The sequence below is a fragment of the Chrysemys picta genome, chromosome 12, assembly GCF_011386835.1.
Source record: "Chrysemys picta bellii isolate R12L10 chromosome 12, ASM1138683v2, whole genome shotgun sequence".
Lineage (NCBI taxonomy): Eukaryota > Metazoa > Chordata > Testudines > Emydidae > Chrysemys > Chrysemys picta.
In genome coordinates, this window is record NC_088802.1 from 13,261,749 (window position 1) to 13,280,803 (window position 19,055).

General features: G+C 49.7%; 1 protein-coding gene across 21 annotated transcripts in view; it reads right to left on the reverse strand.

Moving 5' to 3' along the window:
* The window catches only part of LOC112061375 (zinc finger protein 585A-like), a 145,962-nt gene that overhangs the window by 88,922 nt on the left and 37,985 nt on the right, over positions 1 to 19,055 (reverse strand). For 3 of the 21 annotated variants that reach the window (XR_010592070.1, XM_065564827.1, XM_065564829.1), the window contains exons 2-4: positions 14,078 to 14,165; positions 13,401 to 13,527; positions 12,155 to 12,268 (exon numbers count right to left, since the gene is read on the reverse strand). Coding sequence is in view for 18 of the 21 variants with exons in the window: in XM_065564827.1 (XP_065420899.1) it covers positions 12,155 to 12,268; positions 13,401 to 13,527; positions 14,078 to 14,165 (329 nt within the window). In the remaining 3 variants the exon portion in view is untranslated. Of the gene's footprint in view, positions 1 to 6,958; positions 11,858 to 12,154; positions 12,269 to 13,400; positions 13,528 to 14,077; positions 14,284 to 14,931; positions 15,514 to 15,542; positions 15,935 to 19,055 lie in introns of those variants that run through there. The other 18 variants (XM_065564819.1, XM_065564817.1, XM_065564813.1 and 15 more) reach the window with 17 other exon arrangements.

The window sequence follows — 19,055 nt, forward strand, 5'->3', positions numbered from 1 at the left end:
TCTGTTACTTTCTTTGTTGGGCCTGTCCTGTAGTAGGTGACTTCTGAGTACCCTTCTGTCTCTGTTAGTCTGTTTCTTCATTTCAGCAGGTGGGTGTTGTAGTTGTAAGAACGCTTGATAGAGATCTTGTAAGTGTTTGTCTGAGGGGTTGGAGCAAATGCAGTTCTATCTTAGAGCTTGGCTGTAGACAATGGATTGTGTGGTGTGGTCTGGATGAAAGCTGGAGGCATGTAGGTAAGTATAGCAATCAGTAGGTTTCCGGTATCGGGTGGTGTTTATGTGACCATCGCTTATTAGCACTGTAGTGTCCAGGAAGTGGATCTCTTGTGTGGACTGGTCCAAGCTGAGGTTGATGGTGGGATAGAAATTGTTGAAATCATGGTGGAATTCTTCAAGGGCATCTTTTCCATGGGTCCAGATGATAAAGATGTCATCAATGTAGCTCAAGCAGACAAAAACTGAGGAAGCGTTGTTCTAAGTCAGCCATAAAAATGTTGGCATACTCTGGGGCCATTCGGGTACCCTTGGCAGTGCCGCTGACTTGAAGGTATACATTGTCCCCAAATGTGAAATAGTTGCGGGTGAGGACAAAGTCACAAAATTGAGCCACCAGCTTTGCCGTGACATTATCGGGGATCCTGTTCATGACAGCTTGTAGTTCATCTTTGTGTGGAGTGTTGGGGTAGAGAACTTCTACATCCATAATGGCCAGAATGGTGTTTTCTGGGAGATCACCAATGGATTGTAGTTTCTTCAGAAGTCAGTGGTGTCTCGAAGACGGCTGGGAGTGCTAGTAACGTAGGGCCTGAGGAGAGAGTCTACATAGCCAGACAATCCTGCTGTCAGGGTGCCAATGCCTGAGACGATGGGGCGTCCAGGATTTCCAGGTTTATGGATCTTGGGTAGCAGATAGAATACCCCTGGTCGGAGTTGTAGGGATCTCTGTACAGATTTGTTCGTGTGCTTTTTCAGGGAGTTTCTTGAGCAGATGGTGTAGTTCCTTTTGGTAACCCTCAGAGGGATCAGAGGGTAATTGCCTGTAGAATGTAGTGTTAGAGAGCTGCCTAGCAGCCTCTTGTTCATATTCCGACCTATTCATGATGACTGACTAATTGCAGCCCCACCCAGAATCCCACTAGTCACAGGGAAAAATAAACAAAACATGAAATCTCTGGCAGGGCCAGAGAAGCAGAATCCCCCCCCAACACCCTGCTCAGAGCAGCCAGGAGGCTTCAGGGGGTGGGGAGAAGGTGAGAGCTCCTTGTTCCCCCCCAACACACAGAGCATGGCAGGGTCTTCCCATTTCCCACACGCCTGCCAGCCACAGGCTGATACGGGAAGCAGAGCTCTGAGCCGGGGACATGGACGGGAACCTCAACAGCTTCCCTTCGTGTTTCACGGCAGCCTTTGGCCAGTGGGGTGTTCCCTGGGACAGAAATGGAGGAATGTGCCCACCTCCCATTGCCGCCAATGGGCCTGTTCATAAAATCAGGCCCAGGTTGATCATGTTCTAGCAGGTTTATCACACACTGTCCCCTCCCTGCCTCATACTGTATGTTTCCTGCCCCTCCCCCTCTACAACAAATCCTCCCCACCTCCCCACAGCTCTCTGCAAATCTCGTACCTGTGCTGGCTCCATCACAGCCATTTCTCTTCCCTGTTCCCTGGAAGAGGGGACCATCTGGAGTGAAACGTGGTTGCGAGTCCTCAGCCTCTCTGAGTGAGAGGGGCTATGGGGGAGGTTACAGAAGGGGCTCAAATCCATTTCGCACCCCGATTCCACCTCCCCCTAAAGACTTTGAAATTGGTTTGTCCCAGGCCCCCTGAATCTCTCTCCCTACAGATAGGCTCTGGTCTCTGCCACTGGGAAAACCCTCAGTCACTTTATCACAACATAGTTCAGGCCCTTCCCCGTAGCACTGAACGCACTGTGACACCAGTAGGTCCCTGAAAGGGGCCCTTTGTGCAGAGTCATTTCATAGATTCATAGATTCATAGATTATAGGACTGGAAGGGACCTCGAGAGGTCATCGAGTCCAGTCCCCTGCCCGCATGGCAGGACCAAATACTGTCTAGACCATCCCTGATAGACATTTATCTAACCTACTCTTAAATATCTCCAGAGACGGAGATTCCACAACCTCCCTAGGCAATTTGTTCCAGTGTTTAACCACCCTGACAGTTAGGAACTTTTTCCTAATGTCCAACCTAGACCTCCCTTGCTGCAGTTTAAACCCATTGTTTCTGGTTCTATCCTTAGAGGCTAAGGTGAACAAGTTCTCTCCCTCCTCCTTATGACACCCTTTTAGATACCTGAAAACTGCTATCATGTCCCCTCTCAGTCTTCTCTTTTCCAAACTAAACAAACCCAGTTCTTTCAGCCTTCCTTCATAGGTCATGTTCTCAAGACCTTTAATCATTCTTGTTGCTCTTCTTTGGACCCTTTCCAATTTCTCCACATCTTTTTTAAAAGGCGGCGCCCAGAACTGGACACAATACTCCAGCTGAGGCCTAACCAGAGCAGAGTAGAGCGGAAGAATGACTTCTCGTGTCTTGCTCACAACACACCTGTTAATGCATCCCAGAATCATGTTTGCTTTTTTTGCAACAGCATCACACTGTTGACTCATATTTAGCTTGTGGTCCACTATAACCCCTAGATCCCTTTCTGCCGTAGTCCTTCCTAGACAGTCTTTTCCCATTCTGTATGTGTGAAATTGATTTTTCCTTCCTAAGTGGAGCACTTTGCATTTGTCTTTGTTAAACTTCATCCTGTTTAACTCAGACCATTTCTCCAATTTGTCCAGATCATTTTGAATTATGACCCTGTCCTCCAAAGTAGTTGCAATCCCTCCCAGTTTGGTATCATCCGCAAACTTAATAAGCGTACTTTCTATGCCAATATCTAAGTCGTTGATGAAGATATTGAACAGAGCCGGTCCCAAAACAGACCCCTGCGGAACCCCACTCGTTACGCCTTTCAGCAGGATTGGGAACCATTAATAACAACTCTCTGAGTACGGTTATCCAGCCAGTTATGCACCCACCTTATAGTAGCCCCATCTAATTTGTATTTGCCTAGTTTATCGATAAGAATATCATGCGAGACCGTATCTGAGTCCTCTTCCTTCACCCAGGTGTCTTGATTAACCTGGAGCAACTGCCATTTGGTTACCATGGTACCAGGGATTTGTTTAGCCTGGGTTAACATACCTGTTCCTCTCCACTTTACTGTAGCCATCTGGCCTTCCCCCTCACAATACAGAGAACCTGCCTCGCTCCCTCTTCCTTCACCCTGCCTCACCTGAAGGGCTCCCCTTCCACTCTCCTGTGTGGCAAAGTCCTTATAACCCTGACAAGGCTGGGCCCAGGCTTCCTGAGGGGCTCACCCCCCAACCTGGTTGTGACCACTCAGGACACGGGCTAGAGCGTCCCCACTCCGGGTCCTTTCTTCGCTCTGGACGCTTCCCTGACCTCTTCCCTGACCATTGTCTATAGTTCAGAATAAATGCAATTTACAAAACAGCAATTAATAAAATAAATAGGGACACAATCGGAAGGGCAAAAGGAAAACTATTAGCCGCACTCTGCAGGGCCAGATGAACTTTTCGTGGGCACGGTGCCAAACATACTTGTGGGCCCGCACGGGCAAGGTGCAGGGGGCGGGATGGTCAGTCTCCAGAGTGAAGGGCGGGCTGGGCACAATGAGGCAGGAGCGGCCCCACTCTATACAGCCCAGCAGAGGGCACTGTTTACAAACCAGCCCAGCGCTGTGATGCCAGTGTTCCCCTTACCTTTGCAGATTCCCCGTATCTTACCCTACCTGCCCAGAGCCCCATCCTTGTGCCAGTGCCCCCTCGCCCTGAGACCTCCCCCGCTGGCCTCCCACCACAGCTGCACAGCACCCTGCACACCACACCACTCGCCCAGTGCCCCCCGCCCATAGACCTCCCCACTGCCCACCTCCTTCCTCAGTCCCACCATCACAGCAGCACTGCACCCATATTCCTGAGGGGATTCTGCACCAAACAATTAAAAATTCTGCACACACTATTTTAAAATTCTGCACATTTTATTTGTCAGTAAATCAATGTGGAGGCTCCAACACAGCAGTGGGGAGCAAAGGCCACTGGTTGCATGGAGGTGGGAGATTACCCTGCAGCATCCCCCCACCCCACCACACTCTGGGACAGGGACTCGGCCGTGACGCTGCATCTGACCCTGACACAGCGCAAGGGCCAGGCCTGCCCCAGAAACATCCCGGGGCCCTGCCCCCCTGTGCCAGGGGCACCAGGTGTGGGTGAGCAGGCTCAGACCGGCAGCAGGATCCGAGTGCCGAGGGACTTAGTGTGGGGAGATCCAGGTGGGGTAAGAGAGTTCTCTGTGGGGCAATCTGGGTGCGGGCAGCTCAGTGGGAGATCTGGATGCACAGAAGCTCATTGAGTGGTTCCAGGTGCAGGGGCAATGGGACTCTGCAGGGGATCCAGGTGAAGGTGTTTGGGGCTCAGCAGGGGGGTCTACATGTAGAAGAGGTGGGGTTCATTTGGATGGGGGTCCAGGTGCAGTTGGTTGGGGCTCAGTGGGGAGGGTGACTGGGGGGATCATCGGGGTGGTACAGATGCATGGGAGGTGGGGCTTGTCAGGGTGAGGGTTCGATGGGCCTGCTTCACAGGGGAGCCCAGCTTCTGCCAAGGGGATGCCACATGCTGGGCTCCAGCTTCCCTCCCTGCCCCCTCTCCCCCTATTCCCTTCTCGTCCCCATCCCATGCCCCTTGCCCACCACTCCATCTTCTCCCCGTCTCACTCCCATCCTTCCCCCCTGCCTCTTCCCCCTGCCCACTCTTCCCATTTTGGCAAGAAGTGCCGTTCTCCTCCCCAGCTGCTCCTCACTCTTTGTCTGCCCCTTGCACATCTCCCCTGCTCTCCCCAGGTGTGTCCATCTCTCACTGCAAGCCTGAGAGCCCTGCTGCTGGAGCAGGCTGACAGCTGGCAGGGATGCTACGGAAACAGGGGCTCAAACTCTGCTCTGAATATCAGCAACTCCTCAGCGTCCAACTCTGCAATTGGCTCTCCGGGTGGAAGGGACTCGGCTGAGCGCCTGTGTTCAGATCTTTGCGTGGGGCGAGCAGACGCGTCCCATCCTAAACTGAGAACATGGACAGGATGCCTCCCAGGGCACCCCAAAATCGCAGCACCGACCTCTGTCCCTCCCACTGGTTCACAGGGGGTCTGGGGGTCCCGGCGCCAAACACATTCCTGTCTCCAAGCAAAATTGTGTGTCTGGCATTTCAGACAGTCCCAGTCCCAGTCCCCTGGCCTCCTGGGCCACTTTCCCCCTGATCTGGTAAGATCCTGCATAGTCAGTTGAGCCTGCAGTCTCTGGAACTTTGCTCTGTAATTTCCTGCTCATCCCTGACTACCCCCCCCCCCGAAAGCTACGGCCTCTCCCTCTCCCTCCTCCCCTATGCGCTGATCCACCCCTTTCAACCTTGTACTGATCCCCTGCAATAACAACATGGACTGGCTCTCCCCGCTGATGCATCTGCCTCCACACATCTCCCTGTTCCAGAAACTGGGGTAGCTGATTGGGAGCAAGTTCAGGATGCTGCAAACTTAGAGTGCCCCAAACTGTGGATCGTTCAGCTCCAACTATTTCTCCAGCAATTCCACACCCCTACCATGCTCTACACCTCCACCAGGACCTGGTGCTCCTGTCTCGGGTATCCCCCATAGACCGTCCTGGGGTACACCCAGCACCGTGCCCATGACTGTAGGCAAAAAGTGTATCCCGCCCTGTTTCCCCAGGGATTCGCTTCATCTTATTCATCCCCGCAGTACGACAGTACACCCCAAACAACTGTTTTGCCACCTGTCCGGGGATTAGAAATGGGTGTGCCAGTCCTACCACATCGATTCCTAAGGTGCCCCGTCCCAAAAGACTATGCCATATGATCACCTGATCCTCACGAGTTAGATCCTCCATTTCCCTGCCTACTTCCACTAGCCACAACACAAACTGATCCCAATCCTCCCGGGGTACCTTTCCCAAACGGCCCAGTAATGTCTCCCGGTCCTTCAGGGAAAAGGGGCGGATTTCTGCCGGTTCTACTTCTTGTGGGGCATGGTCCCCTCACCCTGCAACTGGGGCCACTATTCCTGCCTCCTGCAGTTCCTCCCTCGTAGCGTCTCTCACGGCGGCTGTAAGAGTGGATCGCCGGCTTACAACGTCCACTGGCAGTGGTGGGTACAGTGTTTTTTCAGGGTAGGGTGGTGGAGGTGTTTCCATCAGCTCCATTAGTGGGGTGGATGATTTGGGGTCTCCAAATCCATTGCCCCAATGTTTACATTGATACAATTCCTCCTCTAAGTCTCCTACACTTCCCAGCAGTTCCTCTCTCTCTCTCTCCAGATTGCCTGACAAGACTCCTTTATCCGTGCAGCATCCCGTGCTTTCAAATCCGGTACCTCTGCCGCTAACACAGATTTTTCTGTTAAAATCCACTGCTGTTCCACAATCCCCTCCAAAGCCTTAATGTGTTGGAAGAGATCGGCTTTCCTTTTTACCCAGTATGCCATCCCAGCACACAAACCTTGTAATACCATTCCCTTTTTCCTACACTCCTTTCCCTTGGGGTCTCCCAAAACCACCCCCATCTCCTTCTCAAACTCATCCCAGGTAGACCCCTGCACCTGCTATGGGCTCTGATTCTTGCTTATCCATTTGTTCAAAAAATCCATTATCCCAGCTGGCCAGAACCCACAACTACCATCACGAGAGTTCGTCATACTCCCTCCAAGCAGCTGCGTGGACTGTTGAGGAGGGGGACTTACGGGCTGCCACTCACCTATCCAGTGCGATGCATCTGAGTCACGGCATCAAGATGTTAGCGGGCTTATTCCTTCACCCTTTCGCTTACCCAGTCCTTCTTGCATAAACAGAGAGCAGCAATACGCAAAGTCCGGAGGTGCAAACAAGTCAACGTTTATTAGGGTGACCTTCCAGCAAGCTTAAACCCAAGTTCCTTTTCCTTATTTTCGAATCCGAACTTACTTCCTGTATGTCCCTAATTTATATATAATATTCTTAGCTATACCTTAACCAGTCTCCTAAATTTTACTTAATCAATCCTGATTGTAACATGATTAGTTAGCCATTATATCCCACCACCTTAATTAGTTTACACCCAGCCAAATTAATTATACAGCAGACAGAAACAATCACTGAACCAGACAGAGACCATGCAAATAAACACAGCAAAGTGGTAACTAGAATGACAAAACAATACAGAAGTGAGGATTTCACAACTACATCTATAAAGGTGTCTATTGCTAAGTGAGTTCTTACCAGACAGAAAACTATCAAATTAAAATTCCTTTTACATCTTCTAGGCTCTTCCCTTTCTCTGGAGGTGATAGGAAGTTGATCCGATCTAACAGCCCCAGATTGCCTTATTTCAACTAGTTTGGAATGTGAGGATGTGACCGTTCGCTTCCCAGATTATGGCTGCCTCTGCTGCTTGGCCAAAGGCCTTAGCCTAAGAACAGGCCTCAGACTGTCACAGTGAGAGAAGGCCTTACACAGATTCTTTTATACCTCTATAACCAGCTAAATAATAAACATATACCTACATTCTTAAAGTATAGGCCTTTACATACAGGCTTGAATATCTATATCCTAACAATTTCATCATGCTCTAGTCCAATGTTCAATATCAGGGCGGCCCAGAGAGGACTGGAGATCTCAGTCTTACGACTCAAACTCCCCAGGAATAAAGCTTAAGAAGATCTGAGATGAAAGGATCAGGTCCCAAGAGTTTATATAGACATTTTTGCAGCCTCTCGACAGCAGGCAGTCCTTGGGGGAACAATAGGTTTTGGAAATACACTCCTATTTCCCAAGCATCACAGGTAATAAAACTACATGGATTAACATAAGGTAATTATCCATAAAGCTGTTCATCGACAGTTTACCACAAACTTTAAAAAGATATATATTCTAGGGCTGTCAAGCGATTAAAAAAATGAATCGTGATTAATCACGCTGTTAAACAATAATAGAATACCATGTATTTAAATATTTTGGATGTTTTAGATATTTCCAAACATACTGATTTCAATTGCAACACAGAATACACTCCATGCATCTGATGAAGTGGGTTATAGCCCACGAAAGCTTATGCCCAAATAAATTTGTCAGTCTCTAAGATGCCACAAGGACTCCTTGTTCTTTTTACACAATACAAAGTGTACAGTGAGCACTTGATATTTTTATTATAAATACTTGCACTGTAAAAAAACAAAAGAAATTGTATTTTTCAATTCATCAACTGTAATTACTTTAGTCCAATCTCTTTATTATGAAAGTTGAACTTACTAATGTAGAATTTTGTACAAAAAAACACCTGCATTCAAAAAGAAAACAATGTAAAACTTTAGAGCCTACAACTCCACTCAGTCCTACTTCTTCTTCAGCCAATCACTCTGAAAAACAACTTTGATAACTATTTGCAGGAGATAATGCTGCCCGCTTCTTGTTCACAATGTCACCTGAAAGTGAGAACAGGCATTCTCGTTGCACTACTGCAACCAGCGTCACAAGATATTTATGTGCCCGATGCTCTAAAAAGTCATAGGTCCCTTCCTGCTTCAACCACCATTCCAGAGGACATGTATCCATGCTAATGACGGGTTCTAATCGATAACATCCAAAGCAGACCAGACTGACACATGCTCATTTTCATCAACTGAGTCAGATGCCACCAGCAGAAGGTTTGTAAAACAGAACAGGGGACATACAATTCTCCTTCAAGGAGTTCAGTCACAAATTGAATTAATGCATTTTTTTTAAAAATCAGCATCGTCAGCATGGAAGCATGTCCACTGGAATGGTGGCCAAAGCACGAAAAGACATATGCATGTTTAGCATATCTTGCACATAAATACCTTGTATTGCCAGCTACAAACGTGCCATGCAAACACCTTCTCACACTTTCGGATGACATCATAAATTAGAAAAAAAGCAGCATTCTTTCTCGTAAATGTAAACAAACTTGTTTGTCATAGCGAGTGGCAGAGAAAGAAGTAGCACTGAGTTGACTTCTAGGCTATAGGGTTTTTAATTGCTTTATTTTTGAGTGCACTAATATCATTAAAATAATCAATGTTTCTAAGTTACACTTTCCTGATAAAGAGATTGCATTACAGTACCTGTATGAGGTGAACTGAAAAATACTACTTCTATTTTGCATGTTTACAGTACAAATATTTGTAATAAAAAATAATATCAAATGAGCACTGTACACTTTTTCTTCTTTGTTGTGATGGAAATCAATATATCTGAAAACGTAGAAAAACATCCAAAAACCATTTAACAAATTCCAATTGGTATTCCATTGTTTAACAATGTGATTCATCGAGATTAATTTTTCTAATCACAATGAATTTTTTTGAGTTAATCATGTGACTTAACTGCAATTAATCAAGAGCACTACTATCTTCTTCCAATTTTTTAACAACACCAGTTTACATTTCAAAGTTCTAGGCTCTGTTTCTTGGAATGGCCCCAAATACATTTACACACATTTCTAACATGTTTCAAAAGGTTGGAGCTGGTCAATGAGCATGCAAGGTTCTTAACTCTTTCGAACCAGGTGACACAGAAGTTTAGATCGTGTGTGAATTCTCCAATGTTTAATGAGGTGTGATCTCTGTGTATAACTTTTGCCACAGTCCAAGCACTTCTGGGGGCTCCCTCCTGTGTGGACTGCCTGATTTTTAGCAAGGTCTGTGTGGATTAGCTGATTTTTAACAAAGTCTGACCTATGTAGGAGACTTTTTCCAGTCTGAGCTCTGATGGGATCTTTCGCCTGTGTGGATCCTCTGAGTGTTATAAGATTTGATCTTTCTGTGAAACTTTTCAGATGGTCCAAACACTTATGGGGTCACTCTCCTGTGTGGATTGCCCGATCTGTTTCTGAAACCTTTCCCAGAGTCTTATGGTCTCCCTCTTTTATGGACTGCTTGATGTTTAACAAACGCTGACCTCCATCTGAAACTTTTCCCACAGTCTAAGCAATTGTGGGGTCTCTCTCCCGTGTGGATTGCCTGATGTCTAACAAGGTCGGACCTCAGTATGAAACTTTTCCCACAATGCAAGCACTTATGGGGTCTCTCTCCTGTGTGGATTCTCTGATGATTAACGAGGGCTGACCTCCATGGGAAACTTTTCCCACAGTCTAAGCACTTATGTCCCTCTCCGGTGTGGATTTTCTGATGCATAAGAAGATGTGATCTCTGTATGAAACTTTTCCCACAGTCCAAGCACTTATGGGGTCTCTCTCCGGTGTGGAGTGCCTGATGTCTAATAAGGTCCCACCTCTGTATGAAACTTTTCCCACAATCCAAGCACTTATGGGGTCTCTCTCCTGTGTGGATTCTCTGATGTATTAGAAGACTTGACCTCTGTATGAAACTTTTCCCACAGTCCAAGCACTTATGAGGTCTCTCTCCGGTGTGGATTCTCTGATGATTAACGAGGGCTGACCTCCATAGGAAACTTTTCCCACAGTCTAAGCACTTATGTGTCTCTCCGGTGTGGATTTTCTGATGCATAAGAAGATGTGATCTCTGTATGAAACTTTTCCCACAGTCCAAGCACTTATGGGGTCTCTCTCCGGTGTGGAGTGCCTGATGTCTAATAAGGTCCCACCTCTGTAGGAAACTTTTCCCACAATCCAAGCACTTATGGGGTCTCTCTCCAGTGTGTATTCTCTGATGTATAAGAAGGCGTGATCTCTGCAGGAAACTTTTTCCACAGTCTAAGCACTTGTGGGATCTCTCTCCGGTGTGGATTGCCAGATGTTTAACAAGGGCTGACCTCCGTATGAAACTTTTCCCACAGTCCAAGCACTTATAAGGTATCTCTCCAGTGTGGATTGCCTGATGTTTAACAAGGGCTGACCTCCGTATGAAACTTTTCGCACAGTCCAAGCACTTATAGGGTCTCTCTCCAGTGTGGATTGCCTGATGTTTAACAAGGGCTGACCTCCGTATGAAACTTTTCGCACAGTCTAAGCACTTATGGGGTTTCTCTCTGGTGTGGATTGCCAGATGTCTAACAAGGACTGATCTCCATGTGAAACTTTTTCCACAGTCTAAGCACTTGTGGGTTCTCTCTCCTGTGTGGACTGCCTGATGATTAACGAGGACTGACCTCCATAGGAAACTTTTTCCACAGTCCAAGCACTTATGGGGTCTCTCTCCGGTGTGGATTGCCTGATGTCTAACAAGGGCTGATCTCCAGGTGAAACTTTTCCCACAGTCTAAGCACTTATGTGGTCTATCCCCTGTGTGGATTTTCTGATGTGTAATCAGCGCTGACTTCCAAATCAAACAATTCCTGCCCTCCAGGTACCGAGAGGATCTGTCGCCCAGGTGGCTTCTCCCATGGTTAGCAAGATCTGAGCACTTGTTGAAGGTTTCCCCACAGTCCAACCATTGAAGTGTTTTCTCTCCAGTATTTATTGCCTGAAGCGTAACAGAACTGAGGTATTCATAGCATTTGTCTCCCTTGGGGGTTGTCTCCCTGGCTGTGGGATTCCTGTGTCCTTCCCCATATATAACAAATTCATCCATTTGCTCCCTTAAGGGTTTTCCCAGCAGACTCTTTGACCTCTGCCAATTTTCCCAGGCTTCTCCCTGTTCCAAGCACTGGGAAAATTTCTCTTCAGCTCTTCCCACAAAGGTCCCCTGTGGTTCCCCATGCCCAGAAACTTCCTGCTGTCGATTCCCATCCTTATTCTCACTCACTCTCTCATCATCTGCTGGGAGAGAGACAATTCAGACAGGAGTCATTGTGCTGAGGAGAAATCAAGAGGAATAGCACCAAGGGAAAACCCACCATACTAAAGCTGCACAGACAGAGCAATTGGATTCTGCCTCCACTTCCCACCCAAACTTTTACAGAGAAGGAAAGTTGGGAAGGAAACTCCTGCAGGTAACAGGACACATTCGAAGCGATATCAGTGATATCTGCTGCCTACAACCCTGCCCTGGATGCGATGAGGAAGGAACTGAGGGCACTTACTGATCCCTCATTTTTGGGATTCTCAACTTTTTCCTTCATTCACCAGATGGTTTGTGTGTCAGTCCTCACCTGTGTGGGCGCCTCTTGGGATCTCTCTTCCCTCATAGGCCTGGAGATCGGGTACCCACGGCTCTTTCCCTTGTTCCAGCTGAGTTATCAGGTCAGGTTTGGGAATGGGGAATCCTGTGCAGGGAGTCAAGTATCAGGGGATAGCCGTGTTAGTCTGTATCTACAAAAACAACAAGGAATCTGGTGGCACCTTAAAGACTAACAGATTTATTTGGGCATAAGCTTTCGTGGGTAAAAACCTCACTTCTTCAGATGCATAGAGTGAAAGTTACAGATGCAGGCATTATATACTGAGACATGGAGAGAAGGGAGTTACTTCGCAAGTGGAGAACCTGTGTTGACAGGGTCAATTCAATCAGGGTGGATGTAGTCCACTCCCAGTAATAGATGAGGAGGTGTCAATTCCAGGAGAGGAAAAGCTGCTTCTGTAATGAGCCAGCCACTCCCAGTCCCTATTCAAGCCCAGATTAATGGTGTTAAATTTGCAAATGAATTTTAGTTCTGCTGTTTCTCTTTGAAGTCTGTTTCTGAAGGTTTTTTGTTCAATGATAGTGACTTTTAAAGTCCTAAGATACAACCGAATTTGCTCCAACCCCTCAGACAGAGACAAACTGTTTCAGTATACAATGCCTGCATCTGTAACTTTCACTCTATGCATCTGAAGAAGCGAGGTTTTTACCCATGAAAGCTTATGCCCAAATAAATCTGTTAGTCTTTAAGGTGCCACCAGACTCCTTGTTGTTTGTGCAGGGAGTGAAATCAAACCACATCAGGGTGTGCAGAGGACTGAGAGCTCTGAATGTCTCAGAAAGGACATTCCGTGAGTGGAACCTGTCCCTGTGCTGGCGAATGTGGAATCTAAGGGGACGGGAACGGGGTCACTGAGCCCCCTCGGGGGAGGAAGACATCTGGGGAGCTGAGGGGAATTGTGATGCACACCCAGCTCTAGTGTTAAACCCCTGCCTATTTCTAAACCTGCGGAACCCAGATCCCTCCACCAGGCTGGAGCTGTTCCCAAGGAGAAGGGAGAAGAGGGATTCTGTTTGCGACCAAGAAACAACACAGAGAGGACAATACAAGGCTTCTCCACCTAGCAAGCTAGCGGGGTTGGGTGGGGATGATTTACTATGTGCCTTAGGGTTTGACTCCCTGGTCTCACTGGAGAGTGATGAGAGAAGAACTTGACCAGTGTCAGACATGCAGATCCCTCCAGCTTCAAATAACCAAGGGGCCAGGAATCCCTTACCCAGCGAGGTCACCGTCTCGTAGTTCTCCTGCATGATGTCCCTGTAGAGGGCTCTCTGAGCAGGGTCCAGCAGAGCCCCCTGCCCCTGGGTGAAATACACAGCCACATCCTCGAAGGTCACTGGCATCTGAAACAACAAGAATCCCCCACTCAGAACTTGCTGCCCCAGCCACAATCCCCCTAGTCACAGGGGAGGAGGGACAGAGAAGCAGAATCCTCCCAGCACCCTGCTCAGAGCAGCCAGGAGGCGTCAGGGGGTGGGGAGAAGGTGAGAGCTCCTTGTCCCTCCCAGCACACAGAGCAGGGCAGGGTCTTCTCATTTCCCACACACCTGCCAGCCACAGGCTGATAGGGGAAGCAGAGCTTTGAGCCGGGGATGGGACAGGAATCCCAACAGCTTCCCTTCATATTTCACAGCACCCTCCGGCCAGTGGATCAGGCCCCAGCACTGGGAGTCTGGTCAGTTTTCCCAGCCCTGCCCAGAGGGGGTTTTCCTGGTTCAGAAATGGGGGAATGTTCACCCCTCCCCCCACCTGCTAATGGGCCTGTTCAGAAAATCAGACCCCGGTTGATCATGTTCCAGCAGGTTTATCACACCCCGTCCCACCCCCGGTGATTAACCCCTCTACAATAACACCACCACCACCACCACCACAAGCTCCCTGAAAATCCCCTACCTGAGATGGCTCCATCACAGCCATTTCCCTGCCCTGTCTCCTGGAAGACGGGACGATCTGGAGTGAAACGTGGACGTGATTCCTCAGCCTGTCAGAGGAGCAGGAAGATTGGGCAGGTTTCATAAGGGGCTGGAGTCCATGTCCCCCCAATTCCCCCCAGGCTCTCTCCCTGCAGACAGACGCTCTGATTCTAGGACTCTGCCATGCTGGGAAGAAACCCAGTTAGTTCATTCCCATCCTGGCCAGGACCCAACCCCCACATTAGAACTAAACCCACCAAGTCCCTTCTAAAACTTCCCAGAAAAGCATCTCTGAGAAAAACACTGGAAAAAGAGCAGAATCAAAGGAGTCACTTTACGGCACTGCCCCACAGTGTATTGTAACCCCTCTAGCTCTCCCCCATCTCCCTCAGTCCTGCGGTGCTCAGCAGAGTGAGCAACTGGCTTTTCCTCTCTCAGCTCCTCCCCTTGTTCCCAGGAGAGCTGACTGCCCCGGGGGTGCAGGGAATGGGTCCGGGCAGGGCTGGGAGCTGGGAACCTCCCTCCCCACTTCTTGCTCCTGCTGCCTTTCAAGTCTCTCCGCTCTCCCCTTTTATCTTCTTCCCCCACCCTGGGAGAACGGGTGACTGCCCCATTGTCATGGGCCTTTGCTCTCCTTAGGCAGCTCAGCCACTGACACTGGTAACGGGGGTTGAACCCGGCTGTGTCACTGAGGGCAGCAGCTCTGGGACTCACAGACACAGGGAGCCCCTCCCCATGTAGGGCCACACTCCCCAGCTGGTCCCTGAAAGGGGCCCTTTGTGCAGAGTCATTTCCCTGCCCCACTCCAGCCCTTTCCCCAGGTCTCTCCATCACCTGGAGGCTCAGGCTCAGGGGCTGGTATTGTCAGAGTGGTTCCAGCCACTGGAGAACGTGCCCCTGGGCTGGTCTCAGAGGGGTGTGATGAAGTGGGAATGTTCTGAATGTTGTCTCTGAATACGGAGTGTGTACCTCAGTTTCCCCATGTGTTACTCAAGTATCAAGCTGGTGGGATACAGGTGTGTGATCATTGCAGAGACCTCTGGAGGGCAGTTGTGACTGCAGAATAGCTGCCTGGGCATAGAGAATGGTCAAAATTCTGTATCCTGGCAAGCCATGGCCGGAGCCAGTCCTCTGCAAGGAGCCAGCCCAAGGTGCTGGAGAACAAAGAGAGAGGGGGAGGCCATGAGACCTGACCCCCTCAGATCTCCCTAAGCTGCAGCCTCCGTCCGCACCAGCGCGGCCAGGGGCAGGGAAACAAAGCAGCAGAAGGGGGGGAGGGTGATGGGTGGTAGCGTGATCCTGCCCCCGCCCCGCACACACATGGAGCTGGCGGCAGCTTTCCCGGACCCAGGGCGGGAATCGCAGCCAGCTCCGCTGGGAGCAGCCTGGGGCCAAACCTCCCCCTGCAGCCCGGGGGTGACGGGGGGGGGGCGGGTCTCTCTCACCTTCCCTCCGAGCGGGGACCCCTGGGGCAGGGGCCGGGAAGGGGCCTGGCCGGGCTGGGGGCTCTGCCCTGGGAGAGGCTCCTGGGGAGCAGCGGGAAGGGCCCTGCTGGAGATTCCCCTCTCCCGGCTGCAGCCAGGGCTCCGGGCTCCCAGCACCAGCCGCCGGGGCTCGGGGATCTCGCCAGGAGCCTGGAGCCAGAGTCACCGCAGCGGCTGCGAATCACTTCGTGCTGCCGGGACTGACCCCAGCGATCGCTCCCCCCAGAGCCGCCTCCCAGCGGCTCCTGGGTCCTAGCGATCAACTGACCTCCTTGCGCTTCTCCTCTCTGTGTCCAGCTTCTGCTAGACTCACAGACTTTAAGGTCAGAAGGGCCCATCGTGAGCACCTAGTCCAGGGGTTCTCACGAACACATTTTTGGTGGCCTCAGAGTGCGGCCAGCAACTCTCACTGTTGGCCGCTGACACGTTTTCCTAAAATACTTAATGAACTTTAGGGGAAACCAGTAAACATGCGCAGAGGTAAGCAGGTAAATGGTCCTGCTATTGGGGGGAACTTTCCTGACTTAAACACTCCCCCCCACTCGGTGGAATCAAATAGCAGAAGGATCTGAGTCCTCGCTTCCTTCACCCAGAGCCTGCCTCATCTTGAGGACTCCCCTTGTACTCTCCTGTGTGGCAAAGTCCTTATAATCCCGACAAGGCTGTGCCCAGGCTTCCTGAGGGGCTCGTCCCCCAACCTGGTTGTGACCACTCAGAACACGGGCTAAAGCGTCCCCACTCCGGGTACTTTCTCCGCTCGGAGGTTTCCCTGACCTCTTCCCTGGCCATTGTCTATAGTTCAGAACAAATGCAATTTACAACACAGCAGCTAATAAAAGAAATCAGGAAACAATGGGAAAGGCGAAAGGAAAACACTTCACCCCACTCTGTGGTCAGGGGCGGGAAGCACAAACAGCTTCTCTGGAATGCCAGGGCAGTTCACAGTCTGTTCCCTCCCATGTCCCAGGCCTCCTGCCCAGGCCCTGGCTGTGCTGCAGGGATGCTGCAGGTCAGACACGTGCTCTGGCAGTGGCCACATGCCCGCAGGCTCTAGGTGACAGGACCTTTCTTCCCAGTGTCCCCAGAAAGGTGCAAATCCAGAGGACAAATAAAAAGCCTCCGAACTTGGTAATCTCTGTAACTGATTGGGGGGGACAGGGAGTGGTAAACTCGTGATCTTTGAGCACTTCTGGCTGCTGACCTAGTTCTGTCCCTGCCCTCTCCCAGGGTTCCACGGGGTGCAGGCAATGGACTGGGACATCCCCGGGGGGTGGGGGAAATGCCAGTACAACGGGGATGACTTAATCAACTTGCACGTCCAGCCTCGCACCCCTTACCCCTCTCTGCATCTGGACTCCTCCCTCCTGGAGCCATAGACCTGCTCCCAGCCCTACCTCAAGTGGGTGGGGGGGCGCAGACAGGGATAAGGGGGGGCACCGCACCCCTACTCTAAAAACTGTTCCACTGGGCACAGAGCAATTCCAGTCTCTCCCCCTGTGCTTTGCTGGGCTAAACCAGTCATGGTGGCAGCTGGGATGCTGGGCAGATCTCCATGTTGTGAACTCCTTAACATGTAACCAGTAGAATTTTAATAGTTGAAACAGTTACTTTTTACATGCTATTTTCATCCCTAATCTGGACACCTGCCTTGTAGCTTCAGAGCCCTTGGGCAGAATCCTCCGCAAACCCCCAAAGCTTCCCTATTTCCAGTAAAAGAATTCCCCTCTGGCTGCTGGGTGGGGCAGCCCCTCCCCCTCTTCTGCCCCATGGGGTGGGGGAGTTGCCATTGTATCTTTCCCTCTTCTTCTCCCCGACCCCTACCATCTTTCCCTCCCTTCACCAGCCAATCTGCTTTTGCTCTCACAGACTACCCTCCCCACTTCCCCTCTTTCCTTTGCAGTGACCCCCTCACTTAGAGTTTCCCTCTCTTGTAGCCCTGTTCCCATCCACCCCATAAGTCTTCCCTGATTCCCCTGCATTGCCCCATCTGTTCTGCAGCACCCCGCCTTGCCCACTGCATCTACCCCTGATCCATCCCTCATCCCCCCTCAATACAACCTTATCTACACACACCCTTCCCCTCTTCAGCCCTCTTTCAGCTCTCCACTTCTTCCCCCCCATCCCAGGTGTGGCTGTCCCAGCCCCCAGTGCAGCATGGGTAGGCTTCCCCCCTCCTCTGCACACAATGGGAGATAGGAAACTTCCCTGTAGGAATGTGCTACCTGTACCAGTTGCTGATCTGTAACTGGTTTATAAGAAATGGCTATTGTAAAAAAAATCTGCTCTCTGGTGTAGCAAATGACTACAGATAACAAAATTTGTCCCCTGCACTCTTTTCTTGTTCCCTGCACTCATGGCAGAACTAAGTATTATCTAGACCATTCCTGACAGGTGTTTGTCAGCTGCCTGCCCCCCCTCCCGACCAGTCAATTTTTGCCCCCTGCTCAGACCCTGGCTGTCCCCCCTTCTCCGATTTGTCCTCTTTGGCCCTTTTTAACCCCTGTAAAAAGCAGTCAGCACAATCCCATGCTTAGTAAGGGCAGTGGCTTCAGCAGATATTACTGAGCATGCTCAGTCCACCATAAGTAGCACATACCTACAGGGAGCAGTTTTCTGTACTGCACCCGTGAGAGAGTTAATTAATCCACCCCAATGGGCGATAGCAGCTATGTCTGTGGGAGAAGCTCAAAAAATAAATAAATGCCAATTGACTCTCCTATGGTAGGAGGCAGGCACGTGGGAAATGCCAGCCAGAGAGGATTTCCCTGATAGTTAAGATTTCCAACTCTCCCGGACTAGACGCCATTGTCACAAATGGTGTCTGATCCAGGAGAGTTGGCAACCCTACTGGCACATGACATTTTTTCCCCAAAGGCCCTAGAAGAGGCTAAAAAGCTGAAGAATGATCAGCTCTGGTCTGAGCATGGGCAGCAGGTATAGCAGGCCAGGGCAAGGGAGGCTAAGCAATGGTGGTTGAAACATGAAGGGACAGAGGAATCCTTAGCGCATCTGGCATGTAAATATCTTTTGACTCTGGCTGCAACAGTGTCATAAGATTGCCTCTTCTCACTTGCAGCATTATCGCCTGCAAATGGAAACAAACTTGTTTGTCTGAGCGATTGGCAGAAGAAGAAATAGCACTGAATGGACTTACAGGCTCTGAAATTTTACATTGTTTTATTTTTGAATTCAGGTATTTTTTACATCATTCTACAATTGGAATTTCAACTTTCATGATAAAGGGATTGGGCTACCGTACTTGTAATACGGGAATTGAAAAATATGATTTCTTTTGGGGGGGTTACAGTGCAAATACTTGTAATAAAAAATAAAGTGAGCACTGTACACTTTGTATTCTGTGTTGTGATTGAAATAATATATTTCAAAATGGAGACAACATCCAAAAATATTTAGAGAAATGGTATTCTATTATTGTTTAGCCGTTCAAATAATCATGTGATTAATCATAGATTC